The following is a 20,220-nucleotide window of genomic DNA, read 5'->3' as shown; positions in this document are numbered from 1 at the left end:
CAGACATCAGTCAATCAAAATGGGCAGCAGCGTTTTCTCTGAATGTCCACAATAATCTTTAGCAGCTGTCTAAACATGTCCCACCGAACCGGACCTGCCTTAGAGTAAAACCAGAGCCCTGTTTAACGTCAAAATGTGAATTATTGAATAAATAAATAGAGAAGGGAAGCTAAATGCATGTGTGGAATGTGCATGTAAGAGAGCGGGTACTAAAGTATTGCTTAGGGAAAGAAATATAGAGCGAAGGATGCACGACCCCTTTCCTGGCTTCTCTTATTCTACATAATAATTCCTGTAAGAATCTCTGGGATATGCTTTGGGAGTAAACATACAGTATATATATCCCAAACCCCAGACTCATTCATGACCTTCTACATGGGCTGCAGCAGTGAAGGTCTGTGTACGCCATAAGATAACACAGTGTAAACAGAATTGCTAATTAGCATTAACTCCCAGTCACTCGTGGCAGCCATGTGCATTTCTCGCAGCCAAAAGGGAATTTGTGCAGCCTTAACTGCACGATTCCACCCTTGTAATGAAGAGGACAGCAGACATCTCCATCCTCACAGAGTGATTAAAGTGGTCCATCAAGTCCCGAAGTTAGCGATTTGTCCCGCAAAGACTGTCTCATCATGGCTAATTGTGAGAGATCCTCTCAGGGGCCTCTGCTGGACTAGATGGAGGATCTGATTGGTCTGCCTTGTGCACGGCCCCTCTGGTTGTGGCCACCATGGATTAAAACAGATCCATAACTCATGTGCACCAGATGGTGGAGATAGGGTCAGCAGCTGGAGCAGTGCACGATCAGACTCTACATCTTCCTGGTCCAAAGCTGCTGGTTTTTGGCCAGCTTCATTAAAGCCTGAGGTTGTCTGGTAATTTACAGAGCGGAGAAACAATCTGAATATAATTGTCATACGGAAAATATGAGCCTTATCCATTCAAGCTGTTTCTATGGCTATACAACATACAGTATGCATGGTTCTTTAAAAGCTAGCACGCAAACCAAAGCCTTTATGATTCTCTAAGACCAAAAAATCCACTGTGGTGGGTAACGCATATCAACACACTAGCCAATTTGGCGGGTTATGATTCATAAATTATGTTCTGTCACTTTGCATGGCATCGCTATCAGAGCCCTTCCCCAAAAAATAGCCTCAAATTTTAGACAAAAAAACAATGCGTAAAGAGGGTCACACACCGGCTACGACTCCGGCTGTTCAAAATCATGCAGCACCACAGCGTCACTCACATAGTTGTCCATTGAAATACAACGGTTTAGGACCAATATATGTTCGTACTGACTTCAGCCAAGGAGATTATACCCATGTATTTAAAGAGCTAGCACATGGATCCATTTTACAGTTAATTTTTTTTTCTCAACTGTTTATGTATATGTAAGGCATAACCAAGTGTGTTTACGAGGATACTAGCCAAGACCAGAATTTTGTCATTATTTTGTGTGTTCTTGACCATTAAAGCACTATAATCCACGAAAAATAACTCAGTTTTGTTACTCGCGAGCTGTTTGTGATGCGGCTTTACTCTATGTATGCGTGCAGAGAAAACTATCTCTCAGAGATCACGTCTTTTTAACGTTTTTTTTTATTATTCTTTATTGATCAACATGTCATTTTCAATGATTAAGATTAGATGCCTTTTCCGTTTTAGAGTAAAACTGGCTAAAATGAAAAGTAGCAACAGATCTTTTCTTCTGTATTGTGGCATACAGTACAGCGCAATGGACTATCAAAAAGAAAAAAGAAAAAAAAAGAAATGTAGGGCAAGGACTTGGTTCTATCTGGATGTTGATGGGAAAAAAGGTGGTTTATGTGGACTAAATGACTGGAAAAGTCCAGCATATGTCACCAGAGAGAAGTCTGATGTTTTACTGGAAGATTAAATTATGACATTTTGATTCAAATTTTGAATAAATAAGTAAACATGTATGGATGAATAATTCACAATAAGATAAGAAAATGCATTTAGAAAATAGATAGGGTGAATTTCCATTTCATGCAGATTTTAATGAATAAGAAATGATGAAAAATTGACAAGAAATATTTTCATCAAAAGACAAAGACTTTGACTAAAACAAAACAAAAAGCATGCAACAAATTACCCAAGTGTGAAATAGGTTCATAATCTGGCTTTATCTAATTCATAATGCAAAATGTGAGAATTAATGCTGCTGCTGCTGCAACAACAACAAGAGTGTCACGACAGGGCATTCACTAGAGCTCACGTGGAAACCAACAGAAAATAATGCCTGTTTGTCTCTTTATCAGATTTTTTTCCCCTTGTGCCCTACTGAAAAAAAGAGCAGCATAGGTTGTTGCAACATTCCATCCATCAAATACAAATGTGCAAACAATGGAGTGTGTCCAACAGCAACACCATCATTGTACAGTCCTCTTCAAAACTATTATTGTTCACTTCAACATTTCAAAACACTGTCTTAAGAAACGTCAAATCTGTCACATTGGACTGTTTCTAAAATCTGTCTCAAAGGCTCAACTCACCACAGATCTCAAGTTATTGTCCTTCATCAGCTTGAGGGAGGTTTTGTAGCATGATTCAAGGTCATCTTTTTGGGGCTGGCCCACATTTCCTCTGGCGATTGGGCCGACAGTATGGATCACATCTGGGAGAAGAAAAAAACAAAACAAAAAAGGTGAGCGGTTTATGTCTGTACACTGTCAAAATGTAAAGCTCTGTGTATAATTCGTAATGTAAATACATGCCACCGTAGATAACATGAATTTCCAATTAAAACTGTGACACTGCTTAACACCAGGACAAATCCCACATGACAAACAAAACAAAACAAAGCTTCTTGTCAGATCTTCAAAGGCAAGTCGTACAAGAGAATGACAAATAGAACTGTTTCAGAACTGCTGAGGATCATGGGAACGCATCTTCACATTCCCAGTCCTACTGGGTACAAAACAGCTTATTTTTCTGCAACGCTATCATGCTACATAAACAAGAGTCAGCCAACAATGACAAGAACCAACAATGGAACAATGGGACTGATTTGAACAAGCCAAAAAAAAAAAAAAAAAACTGCCCAAAATTGAGTACATTTATTCAGTTAATGAAATGGAAGAGCAGATAGAAAATCAATTACTCCATCCTTTTATCCTATCTATTCATACATTCATATCTGCTGGTAGCCGCCCTCCTGCTGCCTGTGCATAGTAATGTGTTGGGTTGTCAGTCAGTGGCGAGGCTGGTCTGAGGCGAGAAGGCTGAGGGAAGCGGGCTGGTTTAATTAAATCATTGCAGCGATGACAGGGGAGTAAAGGAAGCTGCGCATGAGTCTGAGAGAGAAATAATGTAGCCCTTCCTGCCTGACTTCTCCAGGCCCTGTAAGGTGGGCGGCAGAGGGCAATTCATAACAATAAATAGGTCGCTTTGCTTGGCCTGTTCACATTGCTTTTGTAGCCCTCACTTCCTTTACAGTCAGCATTTTACAGCAGACAGTCAACACTCCATTTTTACAGAGTGCTCTACATCATTCAGAGATTATTTTTCTTTTCTTTTATTCTATTAATCTATGCATTTGAGATATAACCATGTGAAAAACTGGTAAATTTGAACTTCTATTAAGGAGCAACCACAAGCGATAGGATGTTTTGTCAGTTGCTTGGCTTCAATTCCTGCTGTATCATGCTGAGTAGCCCTGGCAATCCAGAAATCTCATAGGTCCAAACCATGCTGGCCATAACTGTATATTAAAAATCAAATATGTTCTGATTGCCAGCTATTGTGTCACGTTACACAGCACTTTAGCTTTCAGTGTGAACAGACAATTTAATCTGGCACACATTGTTAACCTTAACTCTCACAACAGTACTAGCTAGTTAATTTACAACTTTATTATATTAAGGGGAAATTACAAAAGGGTGACAGTAATCATAAAATACAATAAACAAAAGATTAAAGGTGCGGTGCACCACATAATTCTGGGCTCTCTATCGACATCTTTGGTTGAAATTACATATGTGTGTTGTCTGACATGTTAAGTAACACTTGCAGGCCTTCTTTTTTTTTTAGCTTACAGACATGATGTAAATGCGCAAGGATGAATGAGCTGAAATTTCCTGCTAATTCAAATCTGATCTAAATATAAATGTACTGGCTCATTGCTATTGACAAATTAGAGAAAACAGAAACAGAGAAGTGCACCCTAAAAGTAGCTTTCAAATACATCTAAATCTAAGAAAATTATAATAAATTAAAATCTTAAATTCAGCCAGGCAGCCAGACAATAGAAAGAACAACGGACAGACAGACAGACAGACAGACAGACAGACAGACAGACAGACAGATAGATAGATAGATAGATAGATAGATAGATAGATAGATAGATAGATAGATAGATAGATAGATAGATAGATAGATAGATAGATAGATAGATAGATAGATAGATAGATAGATAGATAGATAGAAGTGTAGTGTACAGAAAGGATCGGAAACAAGGAGCGTGTTTGCATTATTCAGTCGAAGATTTCTATCTTTAGTGGTTTGGCAAATGAGAGCTGGGAGTGTGAGGGGGAGCCTGAGAGCTTTTCTCATTACATAATCCTGTTCTTTATGAATAAAAGCTCTGTCAATTATTGATGTGTTCTCACCAGTTTTCTTTTCAGTTCACCAATGACAAGCTGCCTTTCAGAGTTTACACAGACAGACACATTTCAATAGTTTCTCTCTCTCTCTCTTAAAATGGGACAATTCTAAGGAAGACATGCAGACAGTGTTACGGGGGACACAAATAATGCTGATGCAAATTAGAAAACAACCATCACACTATTCATTCAGTCACCTTAAAGCACAAAATTCGCCAAGCTCACTTGATCGCGTATTAAAGATAATAAGGTGTGCACAACATAGCAATGCAATATTTGTGTGTGGATTACCTACAGAAACATGCTGGGTCTTTGGGAAACTCTCCTGAGACAAAATCCAGGCATATTTATTTCGCTTCACTCAGAACAGCGTACCACATGCTGTTTTGAGGCTTACAACACTTATATCACATAATGACAATGAGACAAGACAATACTCGCTGTGGTGATATCTAGGGTCAGGGCTACATCAGCAATGTTGCTTGAACAGCATGCTGTCCAGGGTGTGTGTGTGTGTGTGTGTACTCGTCTATCTATCTAACTGGGGACCTTGGTGTCGTTACACACTCACTAACAGGGGACCGTCGAGCCAAGTGGGGACATTTTTCAAGTCCCCTGTTGGTCATGCTTTAAAACATGTTAAAATCAGCCAAAACACGCTCTGGTTAATTTTGTACATTTTTGACCAAGTGGGGACTTACATGTGTGTGTGTGTTTAAGTCCATACTCAGCAGCGCTCCTGTAGGCTGGAGCAGGAACTGCAGTGGCCCATTAACACACGTCGTTCACACTTCTCTATTGTCTGAATGGCTGCTGTCCTTGAGAGGCTCTGAGACTGTAGAGCTGCTGTTTAACTGCTTCAGTAACACTTTATAATAACTGCACGCTATTAATCATTAGTTAAGCATTAGTAAAGAGTTAATTCATTTATAAAGCATTAATATACACTAATAAGCAGTATATAAATGCAGTTATAAATGCTTTATTCCTGTTTTAAAAGCATATCTATGTGTTTAATAATTGTATTTTCATACTTTATTAATGATCAATTTATCATTTCTAAATGAAGTATAGCATCATTTACAAAGCAGTTATTTAGGAGTTGTCAGTGGTTCATAAGATCCCTTAGAAAGTGTGAGTAAATGATTAAACTAATTCAATGTACATTCATACATCATACACTTATTATTCAGACATATAGTAATAGTTACTTAGTGTGTTAATAAATGCTTTATTAACATGTATTTCTACTGTAGTTCAGGTAGTTATAAAGCATTTAGTAGAGGTCAGTTCACAATTTTTTGTGAGCTCATCTAAAGTGAGGACTAGTTATGCTAGTTATGTAGGAGATTTAAAGGCTGTTAATATTTCTATGTTCTCTATCATTGTGTTGTGTTGTGTTTGTTTCCTTTTTCTGTTTAGAAGATAACTGAGTCTTTAAATCTCCTTTATAAATGCTTTACTAGGCATAACTAGTCCTCACTTTTGCTCACAAAATAGTGAACTGACCACTACTAAATGCTTTATAACTCCCTGAATCTACTACATTTACTCACACTTTCTAAGTGATCTTATTAATCACTGACAACTCCTAAATAACTGCTTTGTAAATAATGCTATACTTCATTTAGAAATGATAAATTGATAATTAATAAAGTATGAAAATACAATTATTAAACACATTATAGATATCCTTATAAATCAAGAATACAGCATTTAAAGCTGTATTTATAAACGGCTTATTAATGTCTGCTTTATGAATTATGATTTAACTGTTTACTAATGCTTAACTAATGATTAATTAAATGCAGTTATTATAAAGGGTTACCATATATATATTATATAATATTTTTCAGAATATAACTTCAAATATGCATTTTTGTAATAAAAAATAAAATAAAAAAAACATGCCAAGAGGGGATCTACAACTCAATGTTATAATTATAATGTAATTATTATTATATTATAAAGGTATTAATAATGCGACAGATAGTATTGGCTGCCTATTAATTAAAACATCATTTCTACAAAAAAAAAAAAAAAAAAAAATCAATAGACATGTCCTTATTTTTCTGTTTCCTTTGTTTCTAGGATGTTGATGTACAGAGAAAGTCAGTGTTTGAAATATTGCTCAATTTAAATGCAACCAAACATATGTCGTTCGTTACCATCCAACAGTGGACCTTTCTTTAAGATCTAATTCAAAACTTTTGAGTTGACTTGCTGCATCTGGTCATTTTGAAGAAACAAAAATGAAATCATTTTTTTCATAATATAACTTTAAAAAAAAATAAAATTAAAAAAAATAAACATGCCAAGATTGAATCTCAACTCTGAACGATCTCTACCTATACAACAGTGGACTCACAATAGCCTGCAATGGAACTGTGTGTGTGTGTGTGAATAGTTAAGTATGTCTTTATTTTGTAACTATAAGTTATATATATTTATATATAGGCCTTCATAGATACTTTCTATGCTTGGTTATGCAGTCCCTAACAATTTACTTGCCATTGTTATGTGCCATTGCACTCACACATACATGTCTATATTACTAACAGACCAATGTCGCTCTACACTGGCCAAGTGAGGACTCAATGAACGATGTCTATCTATACAAGAGAGGACTTGAACAGTGTGTGTGTGTGTGTGTGTGTGTGTGTGTGTGTGTGTGTGTGTGTGAACAGTGAAGTGAACTGGCAGTGAAGTCTGTCTTCATTATGTATATATAGTATATTATATAGTATATTATATATTATGCCTTTTATCAGTCATAATATTTGTTTATTTTATTTAACACTTATTTTCTCTCTTCATAGATACTTTCTATGTTTGGTTATGCAGTCCCTTTAGGGTTTATAGGATTAATCAAACAGAAATAGCTCTTTAAGGTAACGATTTCAGGTCACTATAGTGACCTATATTTAGTATAGTGTAAAGCATACTTTATACAGTGAATAATGATTTTATTAATCAAAATGAACTTCGCGTCCCCAGTTGGATGGTAAAGAACGATACGTGTTTGGCTGCTTTGTACATTTCTTGCCATCACAAACACACTGTAAAGATTTTGGAGGTCAATCTCAAAATGTTATGTCGAAAAACTAAAGTGCAATAAATAATACACGCTTTAGGGTCTGTTTACACGACATCATTTTCAACTGAAAACTGAAAACGTTTTGGCCGTTCATTTCAACGAAAATGCCATTTTGGGGGCCTGACAATGAAAGCTTTTGAAAACGAGTTTTTGTGAGCTCATCTAAAGTGATGACTAGTTATGCCTTGTAAAGCATTTATAAAGGAGATTTAAAGGCTGTTAATATTTCTATGTTCTCTATCGTGTTGTGTTTGTTTCCTTTTTCTGTTTAGAAGATAACTGAGTCTTTAAATCTCCTTTATAAATTATTTACAAAGCATAACTAGTCCTCACTTTAGATGAGCTCGCAAAATAGTGAACTGACCACTACTAAATGCTTTATAACTGCCTGAATCTACTACATTTACTCACACTTTCTAAGTGATCTTATTAATCACTGTAAACATCTAAATAACTGATTTGTAAATAATGCTACACTTCATTTAGAAATGATAAATTGATTTAATAAAGTATGAAAATGCAATTATTAAACACATTATAGATATGCTTCTAACTCAATAATACAGCGTTTAAAGGTGTATTTATAAACTGCTTACTAATGTCTGCTTTATGAATTATGATTTATCTGTTTACCAATGCTTAACTAATGATTAATAGGATGCAGTTTTTATAAAGGGTTACCATATATATTATATTATATTTCTCAAAATATAACTTCAAATTTGCATTTTTTTTATTAAAAAAAAAGCATGCCAAGAGGGGATCTGCAACTAAATGTTATAATTATAATGTAATTATTATTATATTAAGATATTAATAATGCGACTGATAGTATTGGCTGCCTATTAATTAAAACATAATTTCTACTCTTAAAAAAAATCAATAGACATGTCCTTATTTTTCTGTTTCCTTTGTTTCTAGGATGTTGATGTACAGAGAAAGTCAGTGTTTGAAATATTGCTCAATTTAAATGCAACCAAACATATGTCGTTCGTTACCATCCAACAGTGGACCTTTCTTTAAGATCTAATTCAAAACTTTTGAGTTGACTTGCTGCATCTGGTCATTTTGAAGAAACAAAAATTAAATCATTTTTTTCATAATATAACTTTAAAAAAATCAAAATTAAAAAAATTAAACATGCCAAGATTGAATCTCAACTCTGAACGATCTCTACCTATACAACAGTGGACTCACAATAGCCTGCAATGGAACTGTGTGTGTGTGTGTGTGTGTGTGTGTGTGTGTGAACAGTTAAGTATGTCTTTATTTTGTAACTATAAGTTATATATATTTATATATAGGCCTTCATAGATACTTTCTATGCTTGGTTATGCAGTCCCTAACAATTTACTTGCCATTGTTATGTGCCATTGCACTCACACATACATGTCTATATTACTAACAGACCAATGTCGCTCTACACTGGCCAAGTGAGGACTCAATGAACGATGTCTATCTATACAAGTGAGGACTTGAACAGTGTGTGTGTGTGTGTGTGTGTGTGTGAACAGTGAAGTGAACTGGCAGTGAAGTCTGTCTTCATTATGTATATATAGTATATTATATAGTATATTATATATTATGCCTTTTATCACTCATTTTGAAAACGATGCCTTTACCATCTGCATGTAAACAACATAAACGTGAATTTGTGAAATTGTTACGTCATTCCAACCCGGTCACACTAAATGCGTCTCTATAGCACACATTGTGTTTATTGTGCAATTTATACGTGCATATGATAGGCATGGGTGGGTTTAGGGTAGGTTTAGTAGTGGTGTGTAATATGTAATATGTATTATATGTTTGGTTAGGATTAGTTTTGTAGGATGTGTGTGTATTACACTCAATAAAGTGCGTATTATATGCATGTAAAAAAATATATTTTCGCGTAAAAATTGCACGATAAACACAATGCGTGCCATAGAGATGCATTTTCATGAGATCAGGCAGGTCATGCACAAGTATATAACATGGTCACATGCGTACTTATCATCACGTGTTCACATGTTCATGAGTATTTGAGTTTTTTTTTTTTTTTTTTTTTTTTTTTGACAAAGTAAGAAAGGTTTGGGGTGTGCTTTTAGATGGGCCTTTAAAATTTGACAAACAAATATCTTCAGTAACTGGATCTAGTTTCTATCAACTCCGTCTTTTGTCTAAAATTAAACACTTCCTAACTGACAAAACACTAGAGATGGCTGTTCATGCTTTTATTACTTCCCATTTAGACTACAGCAACTCATTGTATTGCGGTATTTCCAAGTCACAAATCGCTCGCCTTCAACTGGTCCAAAATGCTGCAGCAAGATTTATTCACAAAAGTAGTAAATATAATCACATGATGATGATGATACATTTTATTTATATTGCGCTTTTCTGCTTTACATATAGCCTCACATTCAAGCTGGGGGCAAGCTGGGGCCAGTTGTACTGTTAGAGGGGCCAGTTTAGACCTTATTGTTGTCATATCATTTTCTGCACTGCACTATAGGCATTAACAGGCAAAATACCATGATTACCAATCATTCAACAATGTATTTGCATTGCCATTATATTTTTTAAATTTGCATTACATATTCAGAATCAGTCACATTAACTGCATTCTACGATTTTTGTGTTTTTTTTGCAAAAAGATCAGCAAATTCATCTAGATTTAAGGCCTTTGCCCTCCTTGACTCAATACTTAGAACACCTAAATTGCTTAATCTGTCATCTGACATTGTGGACCTGAGATAGGTTTTCACCAGCTTTAGTGCATACAATATAATATACAATTAAATTATGCTTATTTTAAATGTATTGTGCAGGCTAGGTATAAAAAATATAGGAAAAACCATGATAATATGAAACGCTTCAAAACAGAGCGCACAAAGCGCGTATGCGCATCGCGGGTGCAGAATGATGTGCTCAAAGCAACATGGAGTCACAGTGTTCAGCGCTGCACAAGTGCGCATTTAAAAGTTCACGGCACAAAGCGAAGAAATTTCGAGCGCACAAATCCTAGTGTAGCCTATATCTGTCCAACAGTTTATTGATCATTTGTTTCTTCACATAGTGAAGTTTTAAATTCCAGTTATTGTGCGTTTGATGCCGATTCATAGTCCTTGTGGTGTGAACAGGCACACGGTAGCGAGTCGTTTTAAAACAGCAACAAACATAAAATACAAATACACAAAATAAAGTCATTTTATGCAAATCCACAGCCTTTTATCTACAGATCAAGCATTATAATGTGTATATATCATATTGGAGAGAGTTTTACCGTGCATATATATAACATAATATAAATTAACATTACAAAAGTTAATGATAGTACATTTCAAATACCTAAAAATTGACAATTAAGTGATTTTGTTCGAGTCAAAAATATTACTTAACATTAATGAACCAACGGTACACATTTTTTACTTTAGCAATCTTATGGGTTGTGGTCTCTCAGACATTGGCAGTAATAAAAATACAATAAAAACATAGTTTCCCTTTGGACTTAAATTACATATCTTTGTGGTATACGGTAGAAATATTGCACATTTCAGTCTAGCTTAGGTTTTTAAAATAAATAACACAGTCTTGGAAATAATATGTAAGCATGTGCAAATAAGCCTGTATAGTAAATCAAGTTCTGTTGGTCTTTGTGTTTAAGTGAGAAATTAATTCATTTAAATTGAAAGATCTCAATGTTTATAAGATCTTTCAATTATGTTTAACAGTTTTGAGCGTATAAAAGAGTGTATAAAAATGGGCTCTGAGTTTTGGCAGTGGTTGTGTCTAAGTGAAATATGTAGTTTGGAAGATGTAGTCACTGAATGCATTAATACAACATTGAATGACACAGACATTTGCAACACTTCTACAGTAATACCGTAGTAAAATATTTTCAGAATCTAAAAAATTAAATACTATCAAAACAATTAGATGTAGCTGAACACATACAGGTATTAATCTTTCAGTTTCATCACCATCTATAAAAAGGGGAAACTTGGGGGAAATGTGTACTGTACTGTAAACAATGACCATGTGACATAAAATGCTGTGAATTCTGAACAACAGAAAACAGCAGAAATATGTTAGAATTCTACCCGTTATTTGTGTGTTTTTTTATTTAACGTGTGTTTTTGGGGGGTAAAACCTTTTCTAGTGTTCTGGAAGAATGAGTTGATCTGAGAATGAAGTTTCAGTGCATTTTGAATGTGAAATGAACTGCTGTCAAGCTGTAAGTTGGTTTGGAGAAGATATCATGGTCTTTTAACCTGATATCATTTAAGACATCATTTAAGACTGTGGTATAAATGATTGAATGATTTAACCATAACTCATTACTAGGGTTGGGCATCGAGAACCGGTTCCAACTGGGAACCGTTTAAAAAATAACGATGCCATTGGAATCGTTTAGAAAATTTGTTTTCGATTCCGATCATCGGTTCCAAACGCGCAAGTTTTGGTTTCCATAGTGGCCACTGGATTTCCGGAAGTGCTTGCCGCGCCCGCTTGTTCTGTTGCAGGCATGGAGCACGGTAAGCGGCGCTCAAAAGTGTGGCTTTATTTCACCTTAAAAAAGCCTGGGTCGGCAGAGTGCAACACATGTGACAAACTTATTTCTTGCACGGGCGGATGCACTACAAATATGACTAAACACCTAACGTTACGCCTGCATGGTGTACAAAATTTACAAGGAGTGTAGCGTGTTCGACATATGTCCACTGTCTCTGAGCGCTGGTCCACTGTCTCGTCCTCCTCAGGCAACCCTGCGCGACCAACGTTAGTAACGTTGCCAGGATCGAGTGCAAAATAATTAATCTGTAATGTTTGTTATTTTGAATAGAAATCATCACTCATAAAGCGTCATTCACGTCTCCTCCGGTTTATTTGTGTTCACATACATGCAATAAACAGCATCCGCCAGGGCTCTTAATCCAATGGTGCGCATATTTGGAGAAATAATGATTTATCATCACATGTTTGTAAAATGATTCGCGTCAGTTTATGATATCAGCGCTCTCTCATTCGCTGTACAGCTGTCAATCATCTCACGTGGACCAACGTGATATGAGTTTTTTTTTTTTTTATGAATAGAGAATGTTTATAGTATATGTGCTAAGCAAGGTAGCTATTAGCTGCATATAAAATGCTAAATATAACATATTTCAACATCTTTTTTTTTTTACTTAAAACCATTTTAAACCGCGACCGGAATATGATACAAATCAATGGTGTTTTAAAGTGAGCTTTTATACAATGAGTTAGTTATGTCCAGAGAGTCCAGACCAGGGTGCAAGTTCTGCATAAATCTGTTTTTTGGTCTGGTGCAGAGGCATTCCTAATTTTCTCCCACGTGGGCTGCAGCTCCCAAAACTAAAACTAAATCAAAATAAAATTTTCCTCTGTGAAATGAGCCTGTGACAGGTTTTGACTCCACCCCTCAAAGAATTGGAATCGAGAATCGAAAAGAACCGAAATCGAAATGAAGAATCGGAATCGGAATCAGAATCGTTCAAATCAAAACGATGCCCAACCCTACTCATTACTATCCTTGATATTCTAAAATAGGTATTTTTCATGTGTATGTAGACTAGGGTGTGTGATATTGAGTTGTTGCACTTCCCCCCCACACGCAATTTACATATCAATGCAGGAAGGCCTTAAAGGCCAGTGTTTTTCTTAGGTGAGAAAACTGGCCAACAACCCCCAGAGTAGTGTTACCAATATCTGTGCAACTTCTCAAATACACTAGAATAAACTAGAGAAAACGCTGGGATTTACCCTGCCAAATTAAATTAAATTACAGGTTTTTACAATCGCTATGACACATTTCTCAATATTTAGGTACATTTTCAAAACTCTTCACTCAGTTCTCCTAACCAACTTACAGCTTGACAGCAGTTCATTTCACAATCAAAATGCACTGAAACTTCATGTCTCAGATCAACTCATTCTTCCAGAACATTAGAAAAGGTTTCACCCATACACTTAGTGATACACTTTGTCACACATAAAACAAAAAAACACAAACAACAGGAGCATTACACAATGTTTTCTTTTGTAAAATGCTTTCATAAAACAAGAATGACACTATCTACTGTTTATAATTCACTGCAGTTGATGTTACATAATCCTTTTTGATTACAGCCCAGTTATCATCTATGATAATATTGAGCAGGTGGATACCTATAAGTATATAGGTGTGGTCATTGATCGTTCATTTACTTGGAAAGCCCACATTGATTATCTTTGTTCAAAATTCCGGCAACGATTGTATTTTTTTAAGAAGACTTAGGCTGTTCGGTGTAAATCAGAGAATTATGCAATTATTTCATTATGCCGTTTTAGGTAGTCTTTTAAATTATAGGATGCAAACTTCATATGGCAATCTTTCGGTCCAATTAAAATCACAGCTTGCATGTCTTGTGAAAACTGCAATGTAAGTTATGGGTGTAAGAGAGTACTCATCACTTCAATCAATTTACGAATCGTGGATTTTTTAAAAAATGCACAGACAATAGTGAGTGATTCAAGCCATGTTTTATTTCCAATGTATCAGCTTCTGCCATCATGGAGACGGTATAGAGTCCCACTGAGTAAGAGTAACCGTTAGAGTATCTATTAATATGTTAAATAGCAAGATGTAGTTATACATATATGTAGTTTTAAACTCTTTTTGGTTTGTGTGTGTATGTATATGTTGTGTACTAATGCAGCTTTGAGTCCAAGACAAATTTCCTGAAAAAGGACAATAAAGTAAAGTATACTAACAAACTAACTTTTTAACATTACTGTACTAAAATATTCCTAAGTTTCCCCTTTTGTATAGATGGTGATGAAAATGAAAGACTAACACTTACATCTAATTATTTTGATATTATTATATTTTAGAATCAGAATATCTATTTCAATGTGATATTACTGAAATTAATTTTTAACAGTTTAACAGTACTATTATTATTAACAGTTTTAAAAAGAGTATGTAAACGTGCAAATTAGCCTGTATAGAACATAAAGTTCTGTTGGTGTTTGTGTTTAAGAATAATTAATGTAAATGGAACAAAATGCATTCAATGACATCTTTCAAAGCAGTGATCCACAGTTTAGCTCACATAGACGGAAGGTGTGATCACTGTGTGAAGAGAGTTTTGAAAAAGTGACTTTAGAATTGGGAAACTTACATTTTATTTGTGTTTGGAATAATCATTAATTTAGTTTCATTGTAAACATAGTGCTAAACAAGTAAACAAGATTTTATATTTAAATATTATATTATAATATATAATACTGATTTCAGAATTGTGCAAGGTGTATTTTCCGGAATCTCTGTGTGAACGGAGCTTATGTGAGCCAAACTGTGGATCATTTATTATTGCTTTGGCAAAAAAATTTTTTATTTCTAACTTAACACAAACACCAACAGACATTTATGTTCTATACAGGCCAATTTGCAGATGTTTACATTCTCTAATCAAAACTGATGTTCAAAACCTAATATTTAAATTCTGAATCTAAAAAAAACAAAAACAAAAAAATTATATTTAACTAAACACCTATACAAGTGTTAATCTCAGTTTCATATTTTTGTACAGTATTGTAAACGTGGATAATGTAACATTAACTGCAGTGAACAGTAGATAGTGTAATTCTTGTTTTATTTATTTTTTAAATACATTTTTACAAAAGAAAACTTTACAAAATAAATTTGGCAGGGTAAATCCCAGCGTTTTCTCTAGTTTATTCTAGTGTATTTGAGAAGTTGCACAGATATTGGTAACAGGACTCTGGGGGTTGTTGGCCAGTTTTCTCACCTAAGAAAAACACTGGCCTTTAAGGCCTTCCTGCATTGATATGTAAATTGCGTGTGGGGGGGAAGTGCAACAACTCAATATCACACACCCTAGTCTACATACACATGAAAAATACCTATTTTAGAATATCAAGGATAGTAATGAGTTATGGTTAAATCATTCAATCATTTATACCACAGTCTTAAATGATGTCTTAAATGATATCAGGTTAAAAGACCATGATATCTTCTCCAAACCAACTTACAGCTTGACAGCAGTTCATTTCACATTCAAAATGCACTGAAACTTCATTCTCAGATCAACTCATTCTTCCAGAACACTAGAAAAGGTTTTACCCCCCAAAAACACACGTTAAATAAAAAAACACACAAATAACGGGTAGAATTCTAACATATTTCTGCTGTTTTCTGTTGTTCAGAATTCACAGCATTTTATGTCACATGGTCATTGTTTACAGTACAGTACACATTTCCCCCAAGTTTCCCCTTTTTATAGATGGTGATGAAACTGAAAGATTAATACCTGTATGTGTTCAGCTACATCTAATTGTTTTGATAGTATTTAATTTTTTAGATTCTGAAAATATTTTACTACGGTATTACTGTAGAAGTGTTGCAAATGTCTGTGTCATTCAATGTTGTATTAATGCATTCAGTGACTACATCTTCCAAACTACATATTTCACTTAGACACAACCACTGCCAAAACTCAGAGCCCATTTTTATACACTCTTTTATACGCTCAAAACTGTTAAACATAATTGAAAGATCTTATAAACATTGAGATCTTTCAATTTAAATGAATTAATTTCTCACTTAAACACAAAGACCAACAGAACTTGATTTACTATACAGGCTTATTTGCACATGCTTACATATTATTTCCAAGACTGTGTTATTTATTTTAAAAACCTAAGCTAGACTGAAATGTGCAATATTTCTACCGTATACCACAAAGATATGTAATTTAAGTCCAAAGGGAAACTATGTTTTTATTGTATTTTTATTACTGCCAATGTCTGAGAGACCACAACCCATAAGATTGCTAAAGTAAAAAATGTGTACCGTTGGTTCATTAATGTTAAGTAATATTTTTGACTCGAACAAAATCACTTAATTGTCAATTTTTAGGTATTTGAAATGTACTATCATTAACTTTTGTAATGTTAATTTATATTATGTTATATATATGCACGGTAAAACTCTCTCCAATATGATATATACACATTATAATGCTTGATCTGTAGATAAAAGGCTGTGGATTTGCATAAAATGACTTTATTTTGTGTATTTGTATTTTATGTTTGTTGCTGTTTTAAAACGACTCGCTACCGTGTGCCTGTTCACACCACAAGGACTATGAATCGGCATCAAACGCACAATAACTGGAATTTAAAACTTCACTATGTGAAGAAACAAATGATCAATAAACTGTTGGACAGATATAGGCTACACTAGGATTTGTGCGCTCGAAATTTCTTCGCTTTGTGCCGTGAACTTTTAAATGCGCACTTGTGCAGCGCTGAACACTGTGACTCCATGTTGCTTTGAGCACATCATTCTGCACCCGCGATGCGCATACGCGCTTTGTGCGCTCTGTTTTGAAGCGTTTCATATTATCATGGTTTTTCCTATATTTTTTATACCTAGCCTGCACAATACATTTAAAATAAGCATAATTTAATTGTATATTATATTGTATGCACTAAAGCTGGTGAAAACCTATCTCAGGTCCACAATGTCAGATGACAGATTAAGCAATTTAGGTGTTCTAAGTATTGAGTCAAGGAGGGCAAAGGCCTTAAATCTAGATGAATTTGCTGATCTTTTTGCAAAAAAAACACAAAAATCGTAGAATGCAGTTAATGTGACTGATTCTGAATATGTAATGCAAATTTAAAAAATATAATGGCAATGCAAATACATTGTTGAATGATTGGTAATCATGGTATTTTGCCTGTTAATGCCTATAGTGCAGTGCAGAAAATGATATGACAACAATAAGGTCTAAACTGGCCCCTCTAACAGTACAACTGGCCCCAGCTTGCCCCCAGCTTGAATGTGAGGCTATATGTAAAGCAGAAAAGCGCAATATAAATAAAATGTATCATCATCATCATGTGATTATATTTACTACTTTTGTGAATAAATCTTGCTGCAGCATTTTGGACCAGTTGAAGGCGAGCGATTTGTGACTTGGAAATACCGCAATACAATGAGTTGCTGTAGTCTAAATGGGAAGTAATAAAAGCATGAACAGCCATCTCTAGTGTTTTGTCAGTTAGGAAGTGTTTAATTTTAGACAAAAGACGGAGTTGATAGAAACTAGATCCAGTTACTGAAGATATTTGTTTGTCAAATTTTAAAGGCCCATCTAAAAGCACACCCCAAACCTTTCTTACTTTGTCAAAAAAAAAAAAAAAAAAAAAAAAAAACTCAAATACTCATGAACATGTGAACACGTGATGATAAGTACGCATGTGACCATGTTATATACTTGTGCATGACCTGCCTGATCTCATGAAAATGCATCTCTATGGCACGCATTGTGTTTATCGTGCAATTTTTACGCGAAAATATATTTTTTTACATGCATATAATACGCACTTTATTGAGTGTAATACACACACATCCTACAAAACTAATCCTAACCAAACATATAATACATATTACATATTACACACCACTACTAAACCTACCCTAAACCCACCCATGCCTATCATATGCACGTATAAATTGCACAATAAACACAATGTGTGCTATAGAGACGCATTTAGTGTGACCGGGTTGGAATGACGTAACAATTTCACAAATTCACGTTTATGTTGTTTACATGCAGATGGTAAAGGCATCGTTTTCAAAATGAGTGATAAAAGGCATAATATATAATATACTATATAATATACTATATATACATAATGAAGACAGACTTCACTGCCAGTTCACTTCACTGTTCACACACACACACACACACACACACACTGTTCAAGTCCTCACTTGTATAGATAGACATCGTTCATTGAGTCCTCACTTGGCCAGTGTAGAGCGACATTGGTCTGTTAGTAATATAGACATGTATGTGTGAGTGCAATGGCACATAACAATGGCAAGTAAATTGTTAGGGACTGCATAACCAAGCATAGAAAGTATCTATGAAGGCCTATATATAAATATATATAACTTATAGTTACAAAATAAAGACATACTTAACTGTTCACACACACACACACACACACACAGTTCCATTGCAGGCTATTGTGAGTCCACTGTTGTATAGGTAGAGATCGTTCAGAGTTGAGATTCAATCTTGGCATGTTTAATTTTTTTAATTTTTTTAATTTTGATTTTTTTAAAGTTATATTATGAAAAAAATGATTTAATTTTTGTTTCTTCAAAATGACCAGATGCAGCAAGTCAACTCAAAAGTTTTGAATTAGATCTTAAAGAAAGGTCCACTGTTGGATGGTAACGAACGACATATGTTTGGTTGCATTTAAATTGAGCAATATTTCAAACACTGACTTTCTCTGTACATCAACATCCTAGAAACAAAGGAAACAGAAAAATAAGGACATGTCTATTGATTTTTTTTAAGAGTAGAAATTATGTTTTAATTAATAGGCAGCCAATACTATCAGTCGCATTATTAATATCTTAATATAATAATAATTACATTATAATTATAACATTTAGTTGCAGATCCCCTCTTGGCATGCTTTTTTTTAAATAAAAAAAATGCAAATTTGAAGTTATATTTTGAGAAATATAATATAATATATATGGTAACCCTTTATAAAAACTGCATCCTATTAATCATTAGTTAAGCATTGGTAAACAGATAAATCATAATTCATAAAGCAGACATTAGTAAGCAGTTTATAAATACACCTTTAAACGCTGTATTATTGAGTTAGAAGCATATTTATAATGTGTTTAATAATTGCATTTTCATACTTTATTAAATCAATTTATCATTTCTAAATGAAGTATAGCATTATTTACAAATCAGTTATTTAGGTGTTTACAGTGATTAATAAGATCACTTAGAAAGTGTGAGTAAATGTAGTAGATTCAGGCAGTTATAAAGCATTTAGTAGTGGTCAGTTCACTATTTTGCGAGCTCATCTAAAGTGAGGACTAGTTATGCTTTGTAAATAATTTATAAAGGAGATTTAAAGACTCAGTTATCTTCTAAACAGAAAAAGGAAACAAACACAACACGATAGAGAACATAGAAATATTAACAGCCTTTAAATCTCCTTTATAAATGCTTTACAAGGCATAACTAGTCATCACTTTAGATGAGCTCACAAAAACTCGTTTTCAAAAGCTTTCATTGTCAGGCCCCCAAAATGGCATTTTCGTTGAAATGAACGGCCAAAACGTTTTCAGTTTTCAGTTGAAAATGATGTCGTGTAAACAGACCCTAAAGCGTGTATTATTTATTGCACTTTAGTTTTTCGACATAACATTTTGAGATTGACCTCCAAAATCTTTACAGTGTGTTTGTGATGGCAAGAAATGTACAAAGCAGCCAAACACGTATCGTTCTTTACCATTCAACTGGGGACGCGAAGTTCATTTTGATTAATAAAATCATTATTCACTGTATAAAGTATGCTTTACACTATACTAAATATAGGTCACTATAGTGACCTGAAATCGTTACCTTAAAGAGCTATTTCTGTTTGATTAAT

The 20,220-nt window shown here is 34.3% G+C and overlaps 1 protein-coding gene across 2 annotated transcripts in view; it reads right to left on the bottom strand.

Moving 5' to 3' along the window:
* The window catches only part of macrod2 (mono-ADP ribosylhydrolase 2), a 571,390-nt gene that overhangs the window by 174,956 nt on the left and 376,214 nt on the right, over positions 1–20,220 (bottom strand). For both annotated transcript variants that reach the window (XM_082154293.1, XM_082154292.1), the window contains exon 6: positions 2,523–2,644. In XM_082154293.1, the coding sequence (XP_082010419.1) occupies positions 2,523–2,644 (122 nt within the window). The remainder of the gene's footprint in view (positions 1–2,522; positions 2,645–20,220) is intronic.

The sequence above is a fragment of the Leuciscus leuciscus genome, assembly GCF_965113295.1.
Source record: "Leuciscus leuciscus genome assembly, chromosome: 22".
Lineage (NCBI taxonomy): Eukaryota > Metazoa > Chordata > Actinopteri > Cypriniformes > Leuciscidae > Leuciscus > Leuciscus leuciscus.
The sequence above is the reverse complement of the archived record's forward strand: the minus strand, read 5'-3'. Positions and strand labels throughout refer to the sequence as shown.